The 20,946-nt window shown below is 46.8% G+C and overlaps 1 protein-coding gene across 5 annotated transcripts in view; it reads right to left on the minus strand.

Moving 5' to 3' along the window:
* The window catches only part of TMEM40 (transmembrane protein 40), a 29,507-nt gene extending 9,906 nt beyond the window's left edge, over nt 1-19,601 (minus strand). Inside the window, exons 1-6 of one of the 5 annotated variants that reach the window (XM_019505018.1) lie at nt 19,453-19,601; nt 19,189-19,232; nt 9,800-9,856; nt 4,524-4,663; nt 3,363-3,513; nt 100-207 (exon numbers count right to left, since the gene is read on the minus strand). In XM_019505018.1, the coding sequence (XP_019360563.1) occupies nt 100-207; nt 3,363-3,513; nt 4,524-4,663; nt 9,800-9,848 (448 nt within the window). In that variant the 5' untranslated portion in view covers nt 9,849-9,856; nt 19,189-19,232; nt 19,453-19,601. Of the gene's footprint in view, nt 1-99; nt 208-3,362; nt 3,514-4,523; nt 4,664-9,799; nt 9,857-19,188; nt 19,401-19,452 lie in introns of those variants that run through there. The other 4 variants (XM_019505019.1, XM_019505021.1, XM_019505017.1 and 1 more) reach the window with 4 other exon arrangements.
* Nucleotides 19,602-20,946: the final 1,345 nt, after the last annotated feature.

Genomic DNA, 20,946 nt, shown 5'->3' on the forward strand with positions numbered 1-20,946 from the left:
AGGCTCTTGTGTAAGTATCTTCTGATCATTTAGTAGGGATAAATGATTATTTTCCTTGCACTAAATTTCAAGCAAAAGCCAAATGAAATTTTCCTTTACCTTGTGAATCTCTGTCTTTAGACTCCTTGGATGAACATTCAGCCTTTCTTTTTTGCTGTGAAAGCATGAAACTCTTTTCCAGTCTCTCAAGTAGCTTCAGCTTTTCATCTGTTCAAGTAGAGAAAATTAGATTTGAAACTGAAATCTGGGGTTTCCTTAATCTTCCACCTTTATGTTATTGACATTGGGGTTCCTACAGGGAAATTAAACCTTAGCCTTCCTGCTGTTTGGTTTTCTAGTGCACGCCCAGCAGTGCAAGTAACACAAGCAAAAAGGTGATGAACAACTTAAGTATTCAGAAACTTATAGCCCCAGTTTCAAGAAAATTGTCCAAAGTCCTTTTGGTGAGCAAGCTCAAGGCATCTAAGCATGGCTGCTCCTCACCACACTTCCTACGCCCATGAGAATTTAAATCACCATGAGGCAATGTCAGACCATACCAGAGAGGTTTTTGCTGGACAGCACAGCTGCTCTCCAACCTCTGGACTCACTTTTTTTCTTCTAACTTTGATCTCTCCTTGCTTCTCTCTAACTATGTTAGAGAAGCATCCTCTTGTGGCTGTGAGAACTCTGAAAGCTGCGTGAGTTGAATCATCTGCCACTAAGAAATGGTGCACTAAGAATTGGCTGCAACCCTTTGAAAAAATGTTTCCAGAGACAATTTATCTGAGAAGCTTATACATTGGTTCTGCACAGGCTCCCAGCAATGGGGAGGTTGTATGTTGGCACTAGTGGATCTACAGGCAATTCTGTATGGGTTTAAATCTAGCTTTACACAGAGAGCCTGAGCAAGGCCTATGCAGCTGATTATTACCAATAATTTGTGCTATTTTATTTAATTATGAATGTGATTTATATGCTGCCCCTCCAGCAAAGTTTCTGGGTGGCCTACAGAACAGAACAAAATAACTTATTAAACAGGATGAATTATTAATGAACAAGAGAGCAAAATGACTTAAAAGGCAAATGAACTATCAAAGTAAAACAGGAAATCCCTAAACAATTTCCCAGCCTAGCCCTGCTTGCTAAATGCCTGCCTTCACCTTGCAGCACTTCTGGAAGATGTCCAGGCTAAGGCTCTGGCAGGCCTCAAGTGGGAGGAAGTTTCATGGCTGAGGAGCAACAGCTGACAACCATTCTCCATGCATTTTTGCCAAGCAACCTGGTGCATTGATGGTTCGTGGAAAAGGGTTGCTCTCAGCTGACTGTAGGGATTGTGATGGGGCATAAAGGAGACAGCAGGTAAGCAGGTAGAGCCCAGACTGTTTAGGTCTTTGTAAGTCAACACCGGCACCTTGACTTTTGCCCAAAAAGCTATTGGAAGATGGTGCAGACTTTGGAGGACTGGTGTTATGTGCCTGTAGTAACACAAACCATCAGTAGGAGGCACCAAGGCAGCAAGCGGGGACTGCTCATAGCCATCAGCTTCAGTGTCGGCAAGCATGGACTGCCTGCAGCCACTGGTGTCAGCAGCGGGAGAGGAGGGGTGGCGGGTGGGTACTGCTTTCAGCCACCATCGGCAATGTTGGTGGCAGGGAAGCAAGGGGTGGTGAGCGGGGACCACCTGCAGCCACTGGCGGCAGTGTTGATGGCAGGGGAGCAGGGGTGGCAAGTGGGGACTGTTTGCAGATGCCGCTGGCTGCATCGGCAGCAACAGGGGGGTGGGTGGCAAGTGGCAACTGCCTGCAGAAGCCAGTGGCAGCTTTGGAGGCGGCCAATCTCGGGGGGGCACATGCCCCGCCGTGCCTCCCCAACGTGTTGCCTATGTTCCAAAGAAAACCCATCCTGCCTTGGAGTGGGATATAGGTCAGCATAGGCCCTTTGCATAAGGGTGGACTTCATACTAGTTCTCTGCCTAGAAATGATGTAATATTTCAACAATGTAAGAGCCAATGTCAACACAAAGCAAGTATATACATACTAGCTGTTGAAGAAGTGGATAAGCCTATCAAAAATGCAGCCCTCATGTACAAAACCACAATGACTTGCTCTTGTAGATGTTTTTAGGCAGAGGAAGCCTAGTGCCGACTGCCCTCACCTGAGGTATTTGGGGAGGGAAGGGGGAGGAGGGGGCTGGGACTCAGACATGAAGATCAGTGTCTTCCAGAGTGTCTTTTCCTTGTTAAATTCCCCTTGCTTCCCAAGAGTTGGGGTAAAGCAGCCTCCACAGCTTAGACAAGAGAAGGACATCCTATTGTTAAAGGAACTCAAGTCAAAATGCTGGTATGAGGAGGGTTGTTTTTCAGCCTAATCAGACAGACAGTAGGGCCTGAGAGTGATGATTTGTATTTTCATAGCACTTGGGAGTGAGCCTCAGTCATGGACCAAGACTCCATTGTGCTCTGAACTGGACAAACAACAAGTACAAGATGGCCCTGCATCCAACAGGATACAATTTAAGCAGCAGAGAAATTCAGGCTCATCACAGGAGTCTTCATCTAGAAACAGCAAGGAAAGGCTAAAGCTGTACAAAATGAACCACTTCTCTTAGCACAGGATGGAGCAGTCCCATCCAAAGGTGAAACTTTTTGCTATCTGATTTCTTCCACATCTCATTACAGACCAGATGAGCTCACATCTCTCCCAAACTTGCCACATTTTGAGGAAACTGCCCCTCTTCCAAGGCAAATGAGTGCAATCAAATAAGATGTTCAGATATAAAGATCAGAATTACAAAACTCAAAATTAACTGGTTCATTGATAAATGAAATGCAAGGGGCACAGTGTCACCTAACAGAACATAGCCAACACCTGAGTGTGAAAGCTTGCTAAAATGTTTCTAGTAGTTCAGTATGTAGCTCTACCCAATACAGGAATTCAGTTTACCATACACTAGATTAAACACAATCTAAATTAAACACATTCTTTTTGCTACAATTAATTCAATTAGAAGGGAGAAAATTGAGCAGCTGGTGTAAACTGGTGCAGCTGTACTGGCATCACCACCAAGTGAGAATTGTTCCCTAAAAATTGATGCCTTTTTCCCAAAGAAACCCTAAAACAATACAGTCTATATCTGTCTAAAGAGTAGTTATTTAAAAGGCTCCCATCATCATAGTATCTAAGCAACGCATCTTCATAAGGAATAGCTCTCCTCACCTTTATAGTCACTCACTTCTATTCACTTCCTAGCATATTTCTGGGTTTTGAAATAAACCTCAAGACCTAGTGTATCTGTAATAATTTTTAACAAAGCAGATCAGTTAATCCATTGTCTACCTGCTATATTTGGTCTTGAAAGAAGGCAGCCAGTTAATGCTCACCATTTCCCTTGGAGCTAGGCAACTGTCTGTAGCCAGAGGGATCATTCACTTTCAGCAGCAGGTAAAGCACAACCATTGCATTAGCTCCTTTTTTTTCTATGGCCTGTAAGGCAGCTGTGCGCGGATCAGAGTCTTTGCTTCTGTTAAGGACCTGAAAGAAAGAAAAGTAAAAATCAAATGGACTGTGTAAAAAATCCAAGCACTAAGCACCCCACAATGTCTCTGAGAGAGATACAGAGACACTTTGTTTTAAAGAAGGGGAAACTGAAGCCAAATGTCCTGTCCAAGATCAAGGGTGGGATTAGAAATCTGAAGGTGCTGGCTTCCATTTTTAATCTATGCTTCTATCACTGAACAACCAAAGGAGCAACCACTATAGCTTACTTCACTAGCATCTAACAGTTATTCTGCTTTATGGTAAATTCCTGGACTGGAGAAATAAAATACAAAGTTCTTAAATGAACCTACAATCACTTTAGTAGCTTACAAGACTACCTTCACCACTCTATTCTAATGGCACTATTAGTGCTTCTTACTAGACAGAATGCAGTTGAATAGATATGAAAGAGTACAATAGGAGCCAACTTTTTTAAACAGTTAATTTCTTCATATTGTCAACAGTAAACAGAAGAGGCTATGTGTTAAGATGTGTTAATTTCTGTTTAGTACACCCATGGGTGGACCCTCAGGAACTGGAGTGGACAGGTGACTAACTTCCAGAAGAGTTGCTAAGAAAAAATATCATTACAGTACCTCATCAACAGGTGGCAGGAACTATATAATGGCCTGTTTTCAAATGGCTACCCTGATATATTTCTGGACACATGACGTTAATACTAGTGTAGGTTTTCATGTTTTTTCCCAGACTGAAGCAAGCTAGAGCAATGTAGACCTGCAAGTCATAGGTCTTTTCCCTGTTTACTCTGGTGTAAAACACACATCATGCTGGTGTAATGTGTCAGAGCCCTAACTTAAAAATACAGGCTTGGTTATCATTTATCTGAAGGCCCCTTGTATCACTCTGGCAGTGTAGAGGGACCTCAGCATAAATGAGAATTTGCCCCCTTGTTTTATATTTTCAAAATAGAGTGGGCAAGCATATAGAAAGACATAATAAGTCAGAAAAAAATTAAACAAAACAAGTTTTTCTTAGCAACTTACATTGTTTGTTTCTTCAGTGCTCAGAATGGCTGGTATAATTGTTCCTAAACATTTTATTAATGATTTCCAGAAGGGCTGGTTTATTTTCTCACATGTTTCAAAGTAATCAGCATCAGAAGTAAAAGCTTTCTGAAAAATGCCTGGAAGAAAAACCAAATATATAATTAATGAAGGCACATGCAAGATGATCTTTTAATGAGGAATTACTGGGTACATCTACATGAGATACTTTAGCAGAGTTGACTAATTACAGATTTCATAGACATTTGGGAAGGAAGGGGCCTCAGAAGATCAGGGGCAGGAAGTCAGCTAGGGTCAAAGGATCCCAGCAAAATAAGTGTCCAAACATTTCTTAAAAGTATCCAGAGTAGGTGCTTGTACCACCTCTGGAGGGAGTCTATTCCAGGCCTTGGAGGCTCAGACAGCCTCACAGTGAAGCATATACCATCTATGCATGCGCCCCTATTAGGCCAGAGTAAACAAATTAACTCCACTGTAGGATACAGCATTGCCTGGCACAAGTACTATCCTATGGCGGAGGCCAGGGACACACATAGATGGTGACCAGGGCTGGCTGGGACATGAGAGTGCTGTAGTGCTGGGGCTGCCTGCCAGCTAGTCCTGTACTGTATCACCCTCATGCCCCAGCCTACCACTCCACAGCATGTTGAACTGTGGGGAACGGCTCTAGGCTGGCAGGCTAACCCCCTGGGGGAGTTTGTTCCACGTGTAGATGCACCCACAGTCATGTTGTTGTGTAGATCTGATTATAGACATGGGTCTCTGCCTCACATGCTCCTTTTAATAAAGGAAGAAGCATATTATCAACTGGCATGAAAGCAGCCATGCCTGCCATAACTTAATGAGATAGTTTTGTTAGTTCATGACAGAATGCTAATCCTATAGCAATGCTATTGTTTTATGGGAGCAAACTGGGGGACAGCATCTTCCTATCTTCCTATCTTATCTGCTCTACCAAGAATGTCTAAGTTCTTCACAATCTTTAATGTATTCACTCTGATTACACCATTTGACAGATCAGCAACTGAGATGTGGAGAGCCTAATGGTTTTTAGAGCCATTTAGGTATAAATAGGCCTTTTAGTGAATGCCCAAAAGCACAGTAACAGATGGTGTATCCAACTCAAGAGGCAAATCCCAGGCAATGCCTATCTGCATCTTCAGGCACATAAAAATACTTTTTTTTTGTAAGCAACTAGAATGGAAGGCCTACAGGTTGGGGAACTGAACACTAGTCTGTAAAGGCCCAGGTTAGTGACCTAACCATGCCATCCTTTCTCTCTCTTAAACTACAGGCTGTAGCAGAAGTGGGACAGGGAGCAAGAAGATCATGAATTTGCCAGTCAGGGTGTACTAGGTGACCGCACCAGCCCACCTCAAGCCTGGAAGGCCCTGAGGTTGGAGTGCTGAAGGAGCAGAGTTTCACAGAGCTGCATGAATGGCATGAGCAGCAGGTGTGATTCTGTTTTCAAGTTACTGAATGTTTAAATGCTGGGAGTCTGCCTTCTTGTTTGCAAGGAGCTGTGGCTGACGGATGATCCCAGATGGAGATCGCTATAGAAAGAGGGACAATATATTCTTCATGTTGCTCACACAGAACTGATATCTGAATCTCTTTGTGAATGGAGAACACAAAGGGGCAGTTCGCATGCTGGGCCTCATGGGGTCTGTCTGCACTGCATAGGTAGCCTGCGTGACTACTTGTGTAGGCTTCCTGAGTGATTGAGTTGTGCTTTATGTAAAAGAGTTGTATGATTGCTCAAAGCTCCATATGAAACTAAAGATATGCCTGTTAAAAATCTCTGGGTTAGGGTCAGAGGGGAGAACAACAAGGGTGACATTGTGGTGGGTGTCTGCAATAGGCCACCAGACCAGAAGGATGTGGTGGGTGAAGCTTCTTTTAACAGCTAGCAGAAGTTTCCTGATCACAGGCCCTGGTTCTCATGGGGAACTTCAGTCGCACAGACATCTGCTGGGAGGACAATACAGCAGTGCACAGGCAATTCAGGAAGTTTTTGTAGAGTACTGGGGACAACTTCCAGGTGCAAGTGTTGGAGTGGTCAACTAGGAGCTGTGCTCTTCTTGACCTGCTGCTCACAAACAGGGAAGAACTGGCAGGGAATGTAGTAGTGGATGGCAACTTGGGCAGCAGTGACCACGAGGTGATTGAGTTCAGGATCCTTAGGAAATGAAGGAAGAAGAGCAGCAAAGAGCACCTTGGACTTCAGAAAAGCACATTTTGACTCACTCAGGGAACTGATGGACAGGATCCCCTAGAAAGACAGTCTGAGGCAAAAAGGAATCTAGGAAAACTGGTTGTATTTTAAAGAAACCTCGCAATGGCACAGGAACAAACAATAGAGATGTGCAGGTAGATTATCAAGTATGGCAGAAGACTAGCTTAGCTTAGCCGGAAACTCTTCAGTGAGCTCAAACTCAACAAGGAAGCTTACAAGAAGTAGAACTTGGACAAACAATTAGGGAGAAGTACAAGAATATTGCTTGGGCATGCAGGGACGTAATGGAAAAGGTCAAAACAAAATTGGAGTTGCAGCCAGCAAGAGACATGAAGGGTAACACGAAGGATTTCTACAAGTATGTCAGCAACAAAAGGAAGATCAGGGAAAGTGTGGGTCCCTTACTGAATAGGAGAGACAACCTAGTGACAGATGATACGGAAAAGACTGAAGTACTCAATGCCTTTTTCACCTCATTTGTCACCAGCAAGGTTAGCTCCCAAGCTACTACTCCTGGCACCCCAGTTTGGAGAGGAGGTGAGCAGCCAACAGAAGCAAAAGAAGAGGTTAGGGACTATTTAGGAAAGCTGGATGTGTATAAGTCCATGGGGCCAGATGTTATGCACCCAAGGGTTCTGGCTGATGTGATTGTAAAGCTGCTGGCCTTTGTCTTTCAAAACTTGTGGGAATTGGGAGAGGTCTTGGATGACTGGAAAAGGGCAAATATAGGGTATATCTTTAAGAAAGGGAAGAAGGAGCATCTGGGGAACTACAGACCAGTCAGCCTCATCCACATCCCTGGAAAAATCATGGAGCAGGTCCTCAAGAAATCTATTTCTAAGCACTTGGAGGAGAAAAAGGTGATTAGGAACAGTCATCATGGATTCACCAAAGGCAAGTCATGCCTGACCAACCCGATCGCCTTCTATGATGAGATGACTGGCTTTGTAGTTGCAGGAAGAGCAGTGGACATGCTATACCTTGACTTTAGCAAGGGTTTTGCTACAGCCTCCCACAACATTCTCACAAGCAAGCTAAGAAAGTAGGGGTTGGACAAGTGGACTGTAAGAAGGACTGAAAACTGTCTGGATCATCAGGCTCAGAGGGTAGTAATCATTGACTCAGTGTCTAGTGGGCAGCCAGTATCAAGTGGAGGACCTCAGGGATCAGTTTTGGGACTGGTTTTGTTCAATATCTTCATCAACAACCTAGAAGATGAGATGGAGTGCACCCTCAGCAAGTTTGCAGATGACATTGAGCTGGGGGGAGTAGTAGATACATTGGAGGGTAGGGCACTAGAATTCAGAGAGACCTCAACAAATTGCAGGAATGGACTAAAAAAAATCCCATGAAGCTCAATAAGGAGAAATGAAAAGTCCTGCACTTCAGATGGAACAGTCCCATGCACTGGTACAAGCTGGGGACTGACTAGCTAAGCAGCAGCTCTGCAGAAAAAGACTTAGGGGTTGCAGTGGACAATAAGCTGAATGTGAGCCAACATTGTGTCCTTGTTGTGAAGAAAGCTAATGGTATGCTGGGCTGCATTAATAGAAGCATTTCCAGCAGATTGAGGGAAGTGATAATTCCCCTCTATTCAGCACTGTTGAAGCTACATCTGGAGTACTGTGTCCAGTTTTGGGTCCCCCACTACAGACAGGATGTAGACAAATTGGAGAGAGTCCAGCAGAGGGCAACGAAAATGATTTGGGGGCTGAGGCACATGACTTCTGAGAAAAGGCTGAGGGAACTGGGCTTATTTAGTGTAGAGAAGAGAAGACAGAGGGGATTTAATAACAGCCGTCAACTACCTGAAGGATGGTTCCAAAGAGGATGGAATTGAACTGTTCTCGGTGGCGGCAGATGAGAGAACAAGGAGTAATGGTTTCAAGTTGCAGCAAGGGAAATTTAGGTTAGATATCAGGGAAAACTTTCTGATGAGAAGGATAATAAAGCACAGGAACAGGTTACCCAGAGAAGCTGTAGAATCTCCACCCTTGTATGCTTTTAAGACCTGGCTAGACAAAGCATTGGCTGGGATGACCTATTTGGAGATGGTCCTGCTTGAGCAGGGGGTTGGACTATGGCCTCCTGAGATCCCTTCCAACCCTAATTTTCTATTATTCTATGGTAAATCACAGCTTGGCTTTAACCTACTACCCCAGCTGTGTTCAAAATACAACGAAACATGTGCCTTAAGGCTAGGTATGTGGTTGCTGATTTGTGTGGCCAAAAACATGTAAGAGCATGTTGTGTAGACTTCCTCTTGATGCGACAGCACACACACACAGGCATAATCCAATGGGTGGAAGGAGGGCAAAGATGATTTTAAGTCACCTTTGGGGTCCTGAGATTCTGGGTTGAAACAAACCCGAAAATAATGTAGGCAGTTCAGTGAGGATCACGGCAAACCAGAGACAGACAATATAGCTCAAGCTTCATCATAGCATTACCCTCTACTTGGGGCTTATTAGTAACTCTGTGGCATCCCCTGTGAGAAGGGAATGCTCCTTCAGACAACTCAGGGGGACAGTTTACACCAGGGGTAGGCAACCCAAGCACGGGTGCCAGAGCATGACACATGAAGGCATTTTGCTTGGCATGCATGCTTGGGGGCAAACAACAGGGAAGGAGCCAGAGCTCTACTGAATCGGGTCCCTCATGGCTCCCCAGCCATCTGCCTGGGGCACACCAACATCTTACAAGTTGAGGTTTTGGGTGTTTTTGGCACTGCCCAAAAACGTTGATGACCCCTGGCTTACACTGTTGCAGTGCAGAGGCTAAGACAAATCCCTCCCAACTGTTTTAGTGCTAACCCAGAGAGCTAAAAAAACAGAAGAGAAACCAAAATAAATCCAGAAGACAGCCTCACGTGCTCACGTGCCTGCTGCCTGAGCCTTATACATTTTACAGATGGGAATTAAGCACATTTTCAGAGGAAATAAGTTCCAGGCTAGCAGGGACCAACACAGCAAAAGGTGTCATATGGATGGGAGTTTCCCCATGTTTCTGGTTACATTACCCTGTTGCTCACTGGTGAGAACTGGCAGTGCAAAGTCAGAGCTGTCCATTACTGGGTCTGTAAACATAGAAACAGAAGGTCTAAATCAGTTTGAGTTCTTCATACTTCCACAGTGTACCTAGCTTTCCACTAGGAAGGCTACATATCTTTACAGTACTTACCCTTTTGAGGACACCCGGGTACAGCAATAGAAGTTTCACAGCACAATTAATTTAATTTCCTAGAACCAATGTGTGGAGTCATTGAGGAAAACCCTCCTGCAAGTTTCACCTGAAGGATGCCTGCAGGACTGACCAATGGTTACGAAAGATCAAGGGGACTGTTCATTATGAGTAAAACAACAGGGAGTCTCACTCCATCACATACATATTTTTTGCAGTTGTAATAGTACCTAATTACCAGCTGTTGCAGAGTGAGTAATTTTAATGTAATTGCTCATTCAGGAAATAGCATGATCTTCCTTTATTTGTAACATTCATTGTTCCTTGAAATATTCAGATCAAAGAAGATAATAAAAATGATATGAATATTAGATGAGCAAAGTTGAGAATATCTGTTGTACAGGAGATCCTGACATTTCCACACTTGTCTTATCACCAGCTGGAATAAAAAGTTGCATTTTCAACAGTCCTTTCCAGGGTGAAGATTCTGAAATGTTGACACTAAAATGCCAAAGTATTTCATTTTGGCCTTCTCAAAAAGTAAAATCTTTTTGGTTTCTTACTAAAATTTACTTTTGAGTAAATTCCATTTAAACATACTAAACTCCATTATATTATTGTAGCACATTGCCTGTGGGATCTGTAGTTCAGGAATCTGATGCTTACGTTATTCCATGTGAACTAGGCTTTCTGGCTGAACTACATGTCCGATGAGATAGGTTAGTCTGAGGCAAATCCATATTACCTTTTGGGAGATGTAATCTTCTCAAGAGCCCAAACTACACAAGAGAAAATAGGGCCTGAACTACAACTCTTATAAAGAAGGCAGGTTGGGTGGGGTGGTCCTTAGAAACTAGCTGATTCAGAGAGGCATGAGCTTTCACAGGCAACAGCCTAAGGTGTCATCTTGTCCTACCATCTTCAGACTAACACAGGTAATCACCTCTCAACCTCATAACGTAATACAATGATAGAAACAAGCTGTGGAAAACTTTGTTAAACTCATTTGAAACACTTAATTCAGCCTAAGAAAGCAAAATACTCTGATCTGATTTAAATATCTGAAGTAAAATATTTACTTTTTATTTTCCTGGTGGGAAAATTGATATCCTTTGGCAAAATCAATCCAGTGAAGAATTCTCAGCTAGCTCTGGTTAATGTGCTGAGAATGCTACTGTCAAAGAGAAGAGATTAAATCTTATCGATATTGAAATAAACCAGCATTTAACTGTCCAGATCCTTAAAAAAAAGAATTTATTAACAATCATAGGATCATAGGGACCTTACAAGGTCATCTAGTTCAGCCTCCTGCTCAAGGCAGGATCATCCCTGATTAACTATCCCAGCCAAGTATCTGTCCAACCTGCTCTTGAAAATTTCCAGGCAGGGAAATTTCACAGCTTCTGTAGGTAGCCTGCTCCAATGCTTGTCTACACTCACAGTCAGGAAGTTCCTCCTCATCTCCAACTTAAATTTCCTTTGCTGCAGCTTGAGTCTATTGCTTCTAGTCCTGTTCCCTACAGCCACAGAAAAAGCCCATTCCATCCTCCCTTTAATAGCCCTTGGGTATTTGAAGACTGTTATGACACTCTTTTTTCTCCTCTCCAGAGTAAATATCCCTAGCACTTTCAGCCTTTCCTCGTAAATCATGCTTTCCAGGCCTCTAATAATTTTTGTTGCTCTCTGCTGGACTCTTTCCAATCTATCTGAATCCTTCTTGAAGTCTGGGGCCCAACACTGGACACAGTCGTCCAGGTGAGGCCTCACCTATGCTGAACAGAGAGGAAGGATCACTTTCCTTGATTTGCAAGTGACACTCCTGTTAATAGAGCGAAGTATGCTGCTGTTCTTTTTGGCTAGGGACAGACATTACACACAAACCAGTTTAAGTGATCAGAAACTGGTTTAAACCTGTAACAGAACAGATGTTCAACGCACATAAACCAGTTTCAAAATGGCCCAAACCAGTTTGAAATAAACCTGGTTCAATGTAGTATCAGACTTAACTGATTTGGCTCAAACTGGTTTACACAATATCTGTCCCACACCTCTTGCTAGTTTAAGATAAACCAGACTCCCCCAGCATCCCAGCATGCTCTCTGGGCTGGGTGGGTCTCTCTGCTCCACAGCAGGGCTGACCCCTGCCTTCCGCTCTCTAGCCAGAGCAGGCCTCCCCCCCAGCAAAGACAGTGGCTGGCACGGCCTGTTAAGGCAAAATGGGCAGGGAGGGAGATAATTCTTCCCTCCTTCCCCTCTTCCCCCACTGCAGCTGGGCTCAGCCTGTTTGCTGAGGAGGGAAGGGGGCTGCAGCAGTGGCCCCTGGGCTGCAGGGAAGGGACAGAGGCAGGAATTAACCCATCTCCCTGCCCTGTTCACCTTAACGGGGCCATGCTGGGTTGGTTGTCCTGCAGAGTGGGGAGGGGGGGCTCTGTTCTGTGCTGGGGGGGGCTCTTCCCCCTCCTCCTCCTCTCAGGGTGGGGAGGGGGACTCTGTGAGGTGCTGAATGAGGGCTCTTCCTCCTCTTCCCCTTTTCCCCAGCTGCCGCAGGGCTGGGAGGTGGGGCTCCATGCGATGCTGCCCGGCCCCAGAAGGGGTGGAGGGGGCAGGGGGAAGCTCTGTACCATTCTGGGGGGAAATCTTCCCCCTTCTCCTCCTCTCTGCAGAGGGGCAGCGGGAGTCTGGAGCTCAGCTGGGCAGGGTGTGGGTGTGTGGGGTGGTGAGAAAGGGTGGGGAGTGTAGTGCAGGACTTCCCCTCCACGAGTGTGGAGCTGAAGGCATAGCACAGAGCCGTGATAAAGGCAGCCAGCACAATGCTGGGGGTGAGGAGAGCAGCCTGCCCAGCTGCTCCACGCTGCGCGCTTGCAGCTCTGCACTCACACAGGGGAAGCCCCGTGCTGGACTCCTCTGCAAAGCAGGGTCAGGGCTCCCTCCACACCCAGCAGAGTGCAAGGTGCACAGTAGGGAGCAGGGGAAGCAGCTGGCTCCAGTGCAGGGCTTCCCTCGTTGTGCCTGCTGGAGCTGCAGATTCAGCGATAAGGCAGGCTCCACTCCCTCCCCCCGCACGGCGCTGGCTGGAGCCATGCCTGCACTGGACATGAGCACCCTGACCTCCTCATCTGCTGCCACTGCCAGGCAGTGTGGGCTACATGCCATGGGGGTCATGTGTGGGGGTCCCTACACCCCCCACCTCAGACCCCACACCCCCACACCCTACCCAGCTGAGCTCCATGATCCTGCTGCCCCTCTGGGAGGAGGAGGGGGAAGAGTTCCCCCCCAGCATGGAACAGAGCCTCCCCCTGCCCTGGGAGGGGAGGAGTGGGGGAAAGAGTCCCCTTGGGCTGGGCAACATCCTATAGAGCCCTACCTCCCCACCCCACAGCAATGGGGGAGAAGCAGGGGGAAGAGTCACCCTCAGGGGCCAGGAAGCCTCACAGAGCTCCCCACCCCACCCCACCCCACTGCAGGGGGGGAGGAGGAGGGAGAAGAGCCCCCACCCAGCAGCAAACAGGGACCCTCCCAGCCCTGCAGTGGTGGGGGAGAGAGGGGAGGAGTAAGAGTTCCCCCTGGTGCTGTCAGGGAGCCACTGGGGCAGGCCTGCCAGGACCTGGCCATGCCCCACCCCTCAGCTCAGCTTCCCTGTGAAAGGGAGGGCTGCTCTAATGAACATTGTGTGCCCCAGAGGTTGGGGAGGCATCGCTACTGCCCACAGGTGTTGGCGGCAGGGGCATGGCAGTGGCAAGCGAGCAGCTCCCACAGGCAGCCACAGCAGGGTGGGGATTGGTTAGCAGCAGTTGGCAACCACACGCAGACACCACTGGCAGTGGCAGCAGTGGCCAGAGGTGATTGGGGACCACCTGCAGATGCTCCTGGCAGTGTCCACGGCAAGTGGGGGGGCAAGTGATGACCACCTGCAGGCACCACTAGCAGTGTCGGCAGCGCTTTTTGCCTAGGATACACCGCCAAACTCAAGGGGTGCATGTGCACCCTGCGTGCACGCCCTACGCATCATCAATGGCTGCTCTGGCACCCTGGGGCTTCTGACTTGAGCCACTGCAGGCATGTGCTGAACATCTATCCACTTGCAAACCAATTCACTCTCTGCAGGTTAGACTAACTTACAAACACTGAATCAATTCAGGCTCACACTTTTTGAATGTCTATCTCTAGCCTTTTGCAACAAGAGCACACTGTTGGCTCCTATTCAGCTTAACTGTTTCCTGTAAACCCCAGGTCCTTTTCTGCGGTACTGCAGCCTAGCCAGACATTCCCCAGCCTGTATATGTGCATGCAGTTATTCCATCCTGAGTGCAGGATTTTGCAGTTGACCTTGTTGAATTTCATCTGGCTGATTGTAGACCATTTGTCCAGGCTGTCCAGGTCATTCTGGATCTTGGCCCTAAACTTTAGAGCAAGGGTGCTCAACTCCTGGCCTATGGGTCAAATCTGGCCCATGGAGCCGTAGCATTCAGCTTGCAGGGCTACCCATGGGTCATGATGTTTGGCAGTGGAGAAGCCATGGCAATTAATACTGCCACCCCTCCCACTCTGACTAATTCCCAAGCCTCACATGGCAGGATTGAGGCTGAGCCATGTAGCTGGGCTGGGCCTAGGCCATGTCTCCTCCCCCTGCATGCCTGCATTGGGGCCAAGCTGTCCCCCAGCCCTCTTCTCATGGCCAGATTGGGCTCCGCCATGCCCATCAAATTGGGTCCACTATTTGTATCTGGCCCAAGGACAGACTTGGCCCTGCCTATCCCACCCACAGAGCAAAAGGTTGAGCATCACTGCTGTAGTGTGTCATCCCTCTGAAATATCTGAAAATTTGTCCTTTCCTTGGAACCAGAGTACAGGGTTATATTTTTATCCTATTTTCTGGGTTCTTTGTTTTCCCTAGATTAATGTAAAAGGCATTGGGGGTCACGAAGCCCTCCATCTGAATTCCTAATTAGCCATTGGTTCACTTTTTAGCTTTGGTCAAATAATCTCTTTAACTTTGTTTAGGGGCTAAGTCTGAAACACTACTGAGGTATCTCATGGACGTGTTATGAGAAATACTTTAAGTTATTCCCTCCCCCCCATGCAGGAACAGTTCTGTCAGCTTGCAGGGCTACCCATGGATCATGAAGGAGATGATACTGTCAACATTTACTATAGTACAGAGAAGGCAGGGCAAGCATTTTTCATTTGTTTTAGGGTTACAATGGCTACAGGCAAAATATTCACAGATTCATAGATGCTAGGGTCGGAAGGAACCTCATCAGACCATTGAGTCTGACCCCCAGTCCTGGGCAGGAAAGAGTGCTAGGGTCAGATGACCCCAACCAGATGCCTATCCAGCTTTCTCTTGAAGACCCCCAAGGTAGGGGAGAGCACCACTTTCCTTGGGAGCCCATCCAAGATTCTGGCCACCCTTACCTTGAAGAAGTTTTTCCTGATGTGCAGCCTAAATCTGTTCTCTGTCAGTTTATGACCGTTGTTCCTTGTTACCCCAGGAGGCACCCTGGTGAACAGAGCACCTCTGATTTCTTGCTGCGCCCCCCCTAATGAATTTGTAGGTGGCCACAAGATCACCTCTCAGCCTTCTCTTGCGGAGGCTGAGGAGATTCAGGTCCCCTAGTCTGTTCTCATAGGGCTTGACCTGCAAACCCTTAACCATTTGAGTGGCCCTTCTCTGGACCCTCTCTAGGTTATCTACATTCTTCTTAAAGTACAGCAACCAAAACTCGACACAGTACTCCAACTGTGGTCTGACCAATGCCGCATAGAGGGGACGTATAAACTCCTTGGATTTCTTCATCATGCACCTGCTAATGCATGATAAAGTGCAATTAGCTTTGCTTATGATTTTGTCACGCTGACAACTCGTGTTCATCTTGGAGTCCACTATGACTTGGAGATCCCTTTCCACTATTGGGCTGCTAAAAGGGTCATTCCCCAGCCAGTAGGTGTGCTGGATATTTTATGCCCTAGGTGCAGCACTCTGCATTTGTCCTTGTTGAACTGCATCCTATTATGTTCAGCCCACATTTCCAACCTGTCCAGGTCCACCTGCAGTTGTTCCCTACCCTCTGGTGTGTTCACTTTACCACACAATTTAGTGTCATCCACAAACTTGGACAGACTACACCTCACTCACACATACAAGTCACTGAGGAGGAGTAAATATGAAGCCTTGAACTCGGGCCCAGGCAGGTAAGTATTTTCACTTCACATTGTGACATCAATATTTAATTACAGTTCCCCAGTGATTTCAACACTGACACTTTCAGGAGCACTAGATTAGATAACAGCTAATCAACACATGCAGTCATTAATGTTTGAAATTAAAATAGTGTTTTATGTACACAGGACTTGACTCCTTGCTTACAGCCAAGTGAATCAGGAGTGGGTGGAGAGACACTACAGTGAGACTAGTAAAAGAAGGATCAGGACTGGTATTTCTATAGCACTATGCTTTTAACATTCTTGTAACCTGGAATACTTTTCCTTTAAAGTAATCTTGTTTCTCTGGGGGAATATGTACCAGTCAGAATTGGATGCTATCTGCAGCATTGAAAGCCTTAGGGCTAAAGGAATGAACTTAGTTGGAATAACCATGTTTCTATTCTGCCTGTGAGTTTGAAATTGCATACAGTGAGCAATACAAACAGTTAATTCATTATTGATGACTGACTGAATTCTGTGCAACATTCACGGGCCATATTCTCTATCCTGCAAGGTTAGAGTCTGAAAGGAAGACAGGAAGGTTTTGAACCCATGTATAAATCCTAGTAAACACAGAGGGCCAGGTTCACCCATAGGTTTATCTGCTTTGTGGCACTCCTGTAATGCAAAACAGCTATAACTCTTAATTTATGTCTGCTTGGTGGCATCTGAGAGGCACAAGGCAGCCAATGTGTACTAGTAAATCCATCCCATAGTGTAGAAATGGGACACTATATACAACATTAAAAGCAGAGGGGGCACCCTCAGCCTCCTTAGCTGTCAAGAGTTGATTTACCTTCACACTTCCTTCATTTGTAGGCCTTGATAAGTGAACTGCTTCATTATGGCTGATATGTTGGGGAGCTAACATGAAATATTTTTCTGGGACTGCTCCCTGTCAAAAGTATAGTGATGTATTCCCTGGGATTTCAGAACAGGAGCTTTAAAAGAACAGCACTCTGTCCCACCACATTACACATGCCAGGGGAAGAGCTGAAGAGAGGGAAGGATGTGTTGTGGGTTCCCTTGACATGCTCCTTAAAAAGCCTTTGGTTTAAGGCTGGGATTTTCCAAGGAGTTGAAGGGAGCTAGGCACTGAACATCTGTGGGATTTGGGCAGATGACTCTTGGGCTTTGAAACAGCAACCAAAAGAGAGACAAAACAGCCAGGGCCAGCCCACAAATTTTTGGGGCCCCCTACCCCAAAGAAGCTGCTGCTGGCAGCACCAGGGTGTGGACAGGCTGGTAAGCAGCTGGACGTGAAGCCAGTGGCAGCAGGGAGTGGAGAGGTGAGTGGCCACAGGTTTCACAGTATAGGATGGGCCAGCCCCGATAACAGGCGCACTGTACCCTGGGCAGTGGTGCAGCATGGTGTAGGAGCAGCAGTTCGCTGCTGCAGGGGAGGAGAAAGATATCTCCACCTTTTTTGATGATGATACACATGTTGAGTATTCAAAAAACACCTATTTGGTGGCCAAAAAGGAAGTGACGTCTGCCTCACTGCAGCAGTGAACCTCTGCCTGCTGCCCCTACATCGTAGGCTGTCACTGCCACTCTGCTCTGCCCTCCCTGTTGCTGGAGCCACAGACAAAGCCACTTCAGGGAAGACGTAAGGTGCTTGTGTGGGGAAGGAAGAGGGGATAGGAGAGTGAGGAGCTCCCCCTTGTAGGCAGCGCCCAGGCCTCTTGCCTCACACACCACCCATCATAATATAACAGCCTAAACAAATGAAGACTACCTGCATGCACTAATAATTATCCAAGTGATCTACATCATTTTCTACTGTACATTTTTGAAAGTCCTCTTAATAAATAATGACAAACTGATGGTAATGTACTGGCATTTCAACTGTGACATTTGTTTACTGGGGAATTACATGAATGATAGGCCTGCACTATCTTTCCCTGGAGTAAATCAGAATGTTACTGTAGCAAAGGCTTTCTTAAAATTATTTTAGAGTAACACTTGTGTGAATCAGACCTCTTATCTCATGTTAGTTTGTTCTAGGGCAGATGCAAACAGCTGTCTGAGGAAGGCATTTGCAGACTGCTTTTGTTTTAAAGGTGCCAGTTTTCAGTGAAATAGTTCATTTGCCAAAGCAACACAGGTTTTGTTTCAGCCAAACTCGGGGGGGGAAGTCAGAAAATTCTAAATGTCTTGTTCTGATAGTTTCAAAAGTAACATTTTGACTTTGTATTTTGGGACCACATGTGGCTGATTTAAATCAAAATATGAAAAATGACCACTTGTACCTGGCTCTTAAAAACAATCAAACAAAAACCCCAACTAAAATAAATGAACCAGCCAGTTCAGGTTGAAGGGAATGTTTTGTTCAACCCAAAATTCAATTTGGCTAGTGCAGGGGAGATGGCTTCAGCATGAAAACTGAAACAATTCCATTTCAGGACACCTGAAATTAATTATTTTTATCTACTATTTTGGCTTTAATACCACAGCAAAAAACTTGTGACTCTTACAGATATACATAAACCATATAAAACCCAGGAACGATGGTAAATGTTTTTGAGTGCCAGCTACCAGCAACCCGAGCTATTAGCTATCTGTTTACAGGTGAACAAATACAGAGCACTCCTGTCGCAGTCTGCATCCATCATCTTTTTTTGCATTGTATTTGTCTGAACTGTTGCTTTAAAAAGTCTAGAGAAAAACTTTGTTTTAAATTAAGTAGATTTACCACAACCCATAAGAGCTCATATTTACAACCTGAATGAAGCTAAGGTAAGGAACAGACCTTTCACATTATACTTCTTCAGAAACAAGGAATAATTTCAAATAAAATATTCGAAGGATTCAGCTGATGAGACCAAAAGAACCAGCCCAATCCTTCTACCACTGTCTTATAAACCACAAATATTGCTGCTAAAGTAACTGCATTTTTAGAAGGTAATAAATAACCACACGGTTCATATATCACAACCAGAAAAGCGCGTAACCTCTGAAGAAAAGATCAGACCCAAAGACTCTATAATAATGTAACATGTTCTCTGCATATGTGGCATTTACCTTCTCTTCCACTGGCACAGCTGCTTCAAAAATGAACAACCATCCTGTTGGAAAGGCAGGGAAGTGAGTGAGACAGAACAGGCAATGACGAGGTATCTGAGTGCATAAATCATGTGTCCTGTGCTGGCTGGATCATGGCAGGCCTTCATAGCCACAGCAATATTTACATGTGGTTCAGCTCCCTCAGGCTGCCTGACTCACAGCAGAAGAAATCGTTTCATTTCTTCCTTATATCTGAGTTAGCTCCTTATACTGAAGTTTTACCTCAAACAGAGCAGTCAGGTTGAAAGTTTCAGATCCGATCCGTCCTAGGGTCTTCTTATTCCATGGGAAGCTCCTGCAGTGCTCTGGGACCCTCATTCAGCCAGACACGAATACAGAGCAACTTGCGGAGGAAGCAGCGTGAGATTGTTGTTTCCCTCATGGCCATTGTGATGCAATCTGAATTTTAGTTGAGCAACTTAAGCTACAAGAGAATGGTTGTCTTCGTGCAAGGAAGAAGGAGAGGAAGTTTACAAACCACCAGCCTGCAGTTAATGAGATAATGAATAGGAAATAACCAGGGATCTGGGTTTTCTGTTTCCCATGGAAAAATGGAATAACCCGCAGATTTTACCTTTTACCAGAGGCAACCGTGGATTTCTCATTTTACTGCAGAAACCTGCAGATTTTGCCGTTTTGCGAGGAGCCCCCTGCAGGCTGGCAGAGTTCTGGCCTGCAGGGGGCTGGGAGGGAGAGGGGGGAGGGCTCAGGCAGGGGCACCGTGTGCATTTACATGCACGTAGCCACCAGGCAGCCTGGAGAGCATCTCCCACAGGTAAGTTGGGGGGGCAGGATTGAGGCCCCCATAAGAAGGGAGGGGGGGAGCTGCAGCCCAGCAGCAAGGTCTTGGGGCCTTGGTTTCAATGTGTGGCCACAGGACCCTGATGGGGAGCAGAATGGGGCTGTGGGCAGCTCGTCTGGGGGGGCAGGACCAGCTCCCCCCTGCTGTGCGCACTCCTGGGGGGCAGGGGGGACCTGAACCCCCCAGATCTGTGCATGGGGTGGGAGCAGGGCAGGTTGTCTGCTGCGGGCTCGGGCAGGTGTGGCTGCTCCCTGCCACTGCACACATTCCCGGGGGGCAAGGAGGACCCATGCCTGCCCCCAGATCTGTGCATGAGGCAGGGGCTGCATACTACCCACAGCAGGCTCATGCCCCCTGGCCTGTTGCCCTCCCCAGGGGCCTCCACAGCCCAGCATGTGCAATCCGGTGCTGCTGGGAACAGTGGAAGCACTCAGGAATCTGCCTGCTGCTACAGGCTCCACACTGCCCACATCCCCTGCACACAACCCCGCACTGCCACCCCTGCTGCAGCTGCAGACATAGGGGATGCCTTGCCAGGGCAGTGCAGAGCTCACAGTAGTAGGCAGCTTCCTACATGGTTCTGCTGTTCTTTGTAGTACCAGTCGCACATGCTGGGCTGTGGAGGTGCTGGGAAAGGGCGGCAGGGCAGAAGCCTGCAGCGAGCAGTGTGCAGACCCTATCCCACGCACAGATCTTGGGGCACAGGTCCCCCTGCCCCTAAGGAGTGCACACCACAGCGGGAAGCAGCCCCCTCCCCACCACCTGAGCCCAGAGCAGGCAGGCAGCAGGGAGGGAGCTGGACTCCTCTGTGCTGTAGAAGCCCCCAACTCCTGCCAGGGGCAGGGGGCTGTAGATCCAGGTCCCTGAACCCATAGCCCTGGCAGCTGGGGGCCCCCTCTGGCAGGGCTGGGGAA

Source organism: Gavialis gangeticus, unplaced genomic scaffold (genome assembly GCF_001723915.1).
Source record: "Gavialis gangeticus isolate Ggan-Ray unplaced genomic scaffold, GavGan_comp1, whole genome shotgun sequence".
Taxonomy (NCBI): domain Eukaryota; kingdom Metazoa; phylum Chordata; order Crocodylia; family Gavialidae; genus Gavialis; species Gavialis gangeticus.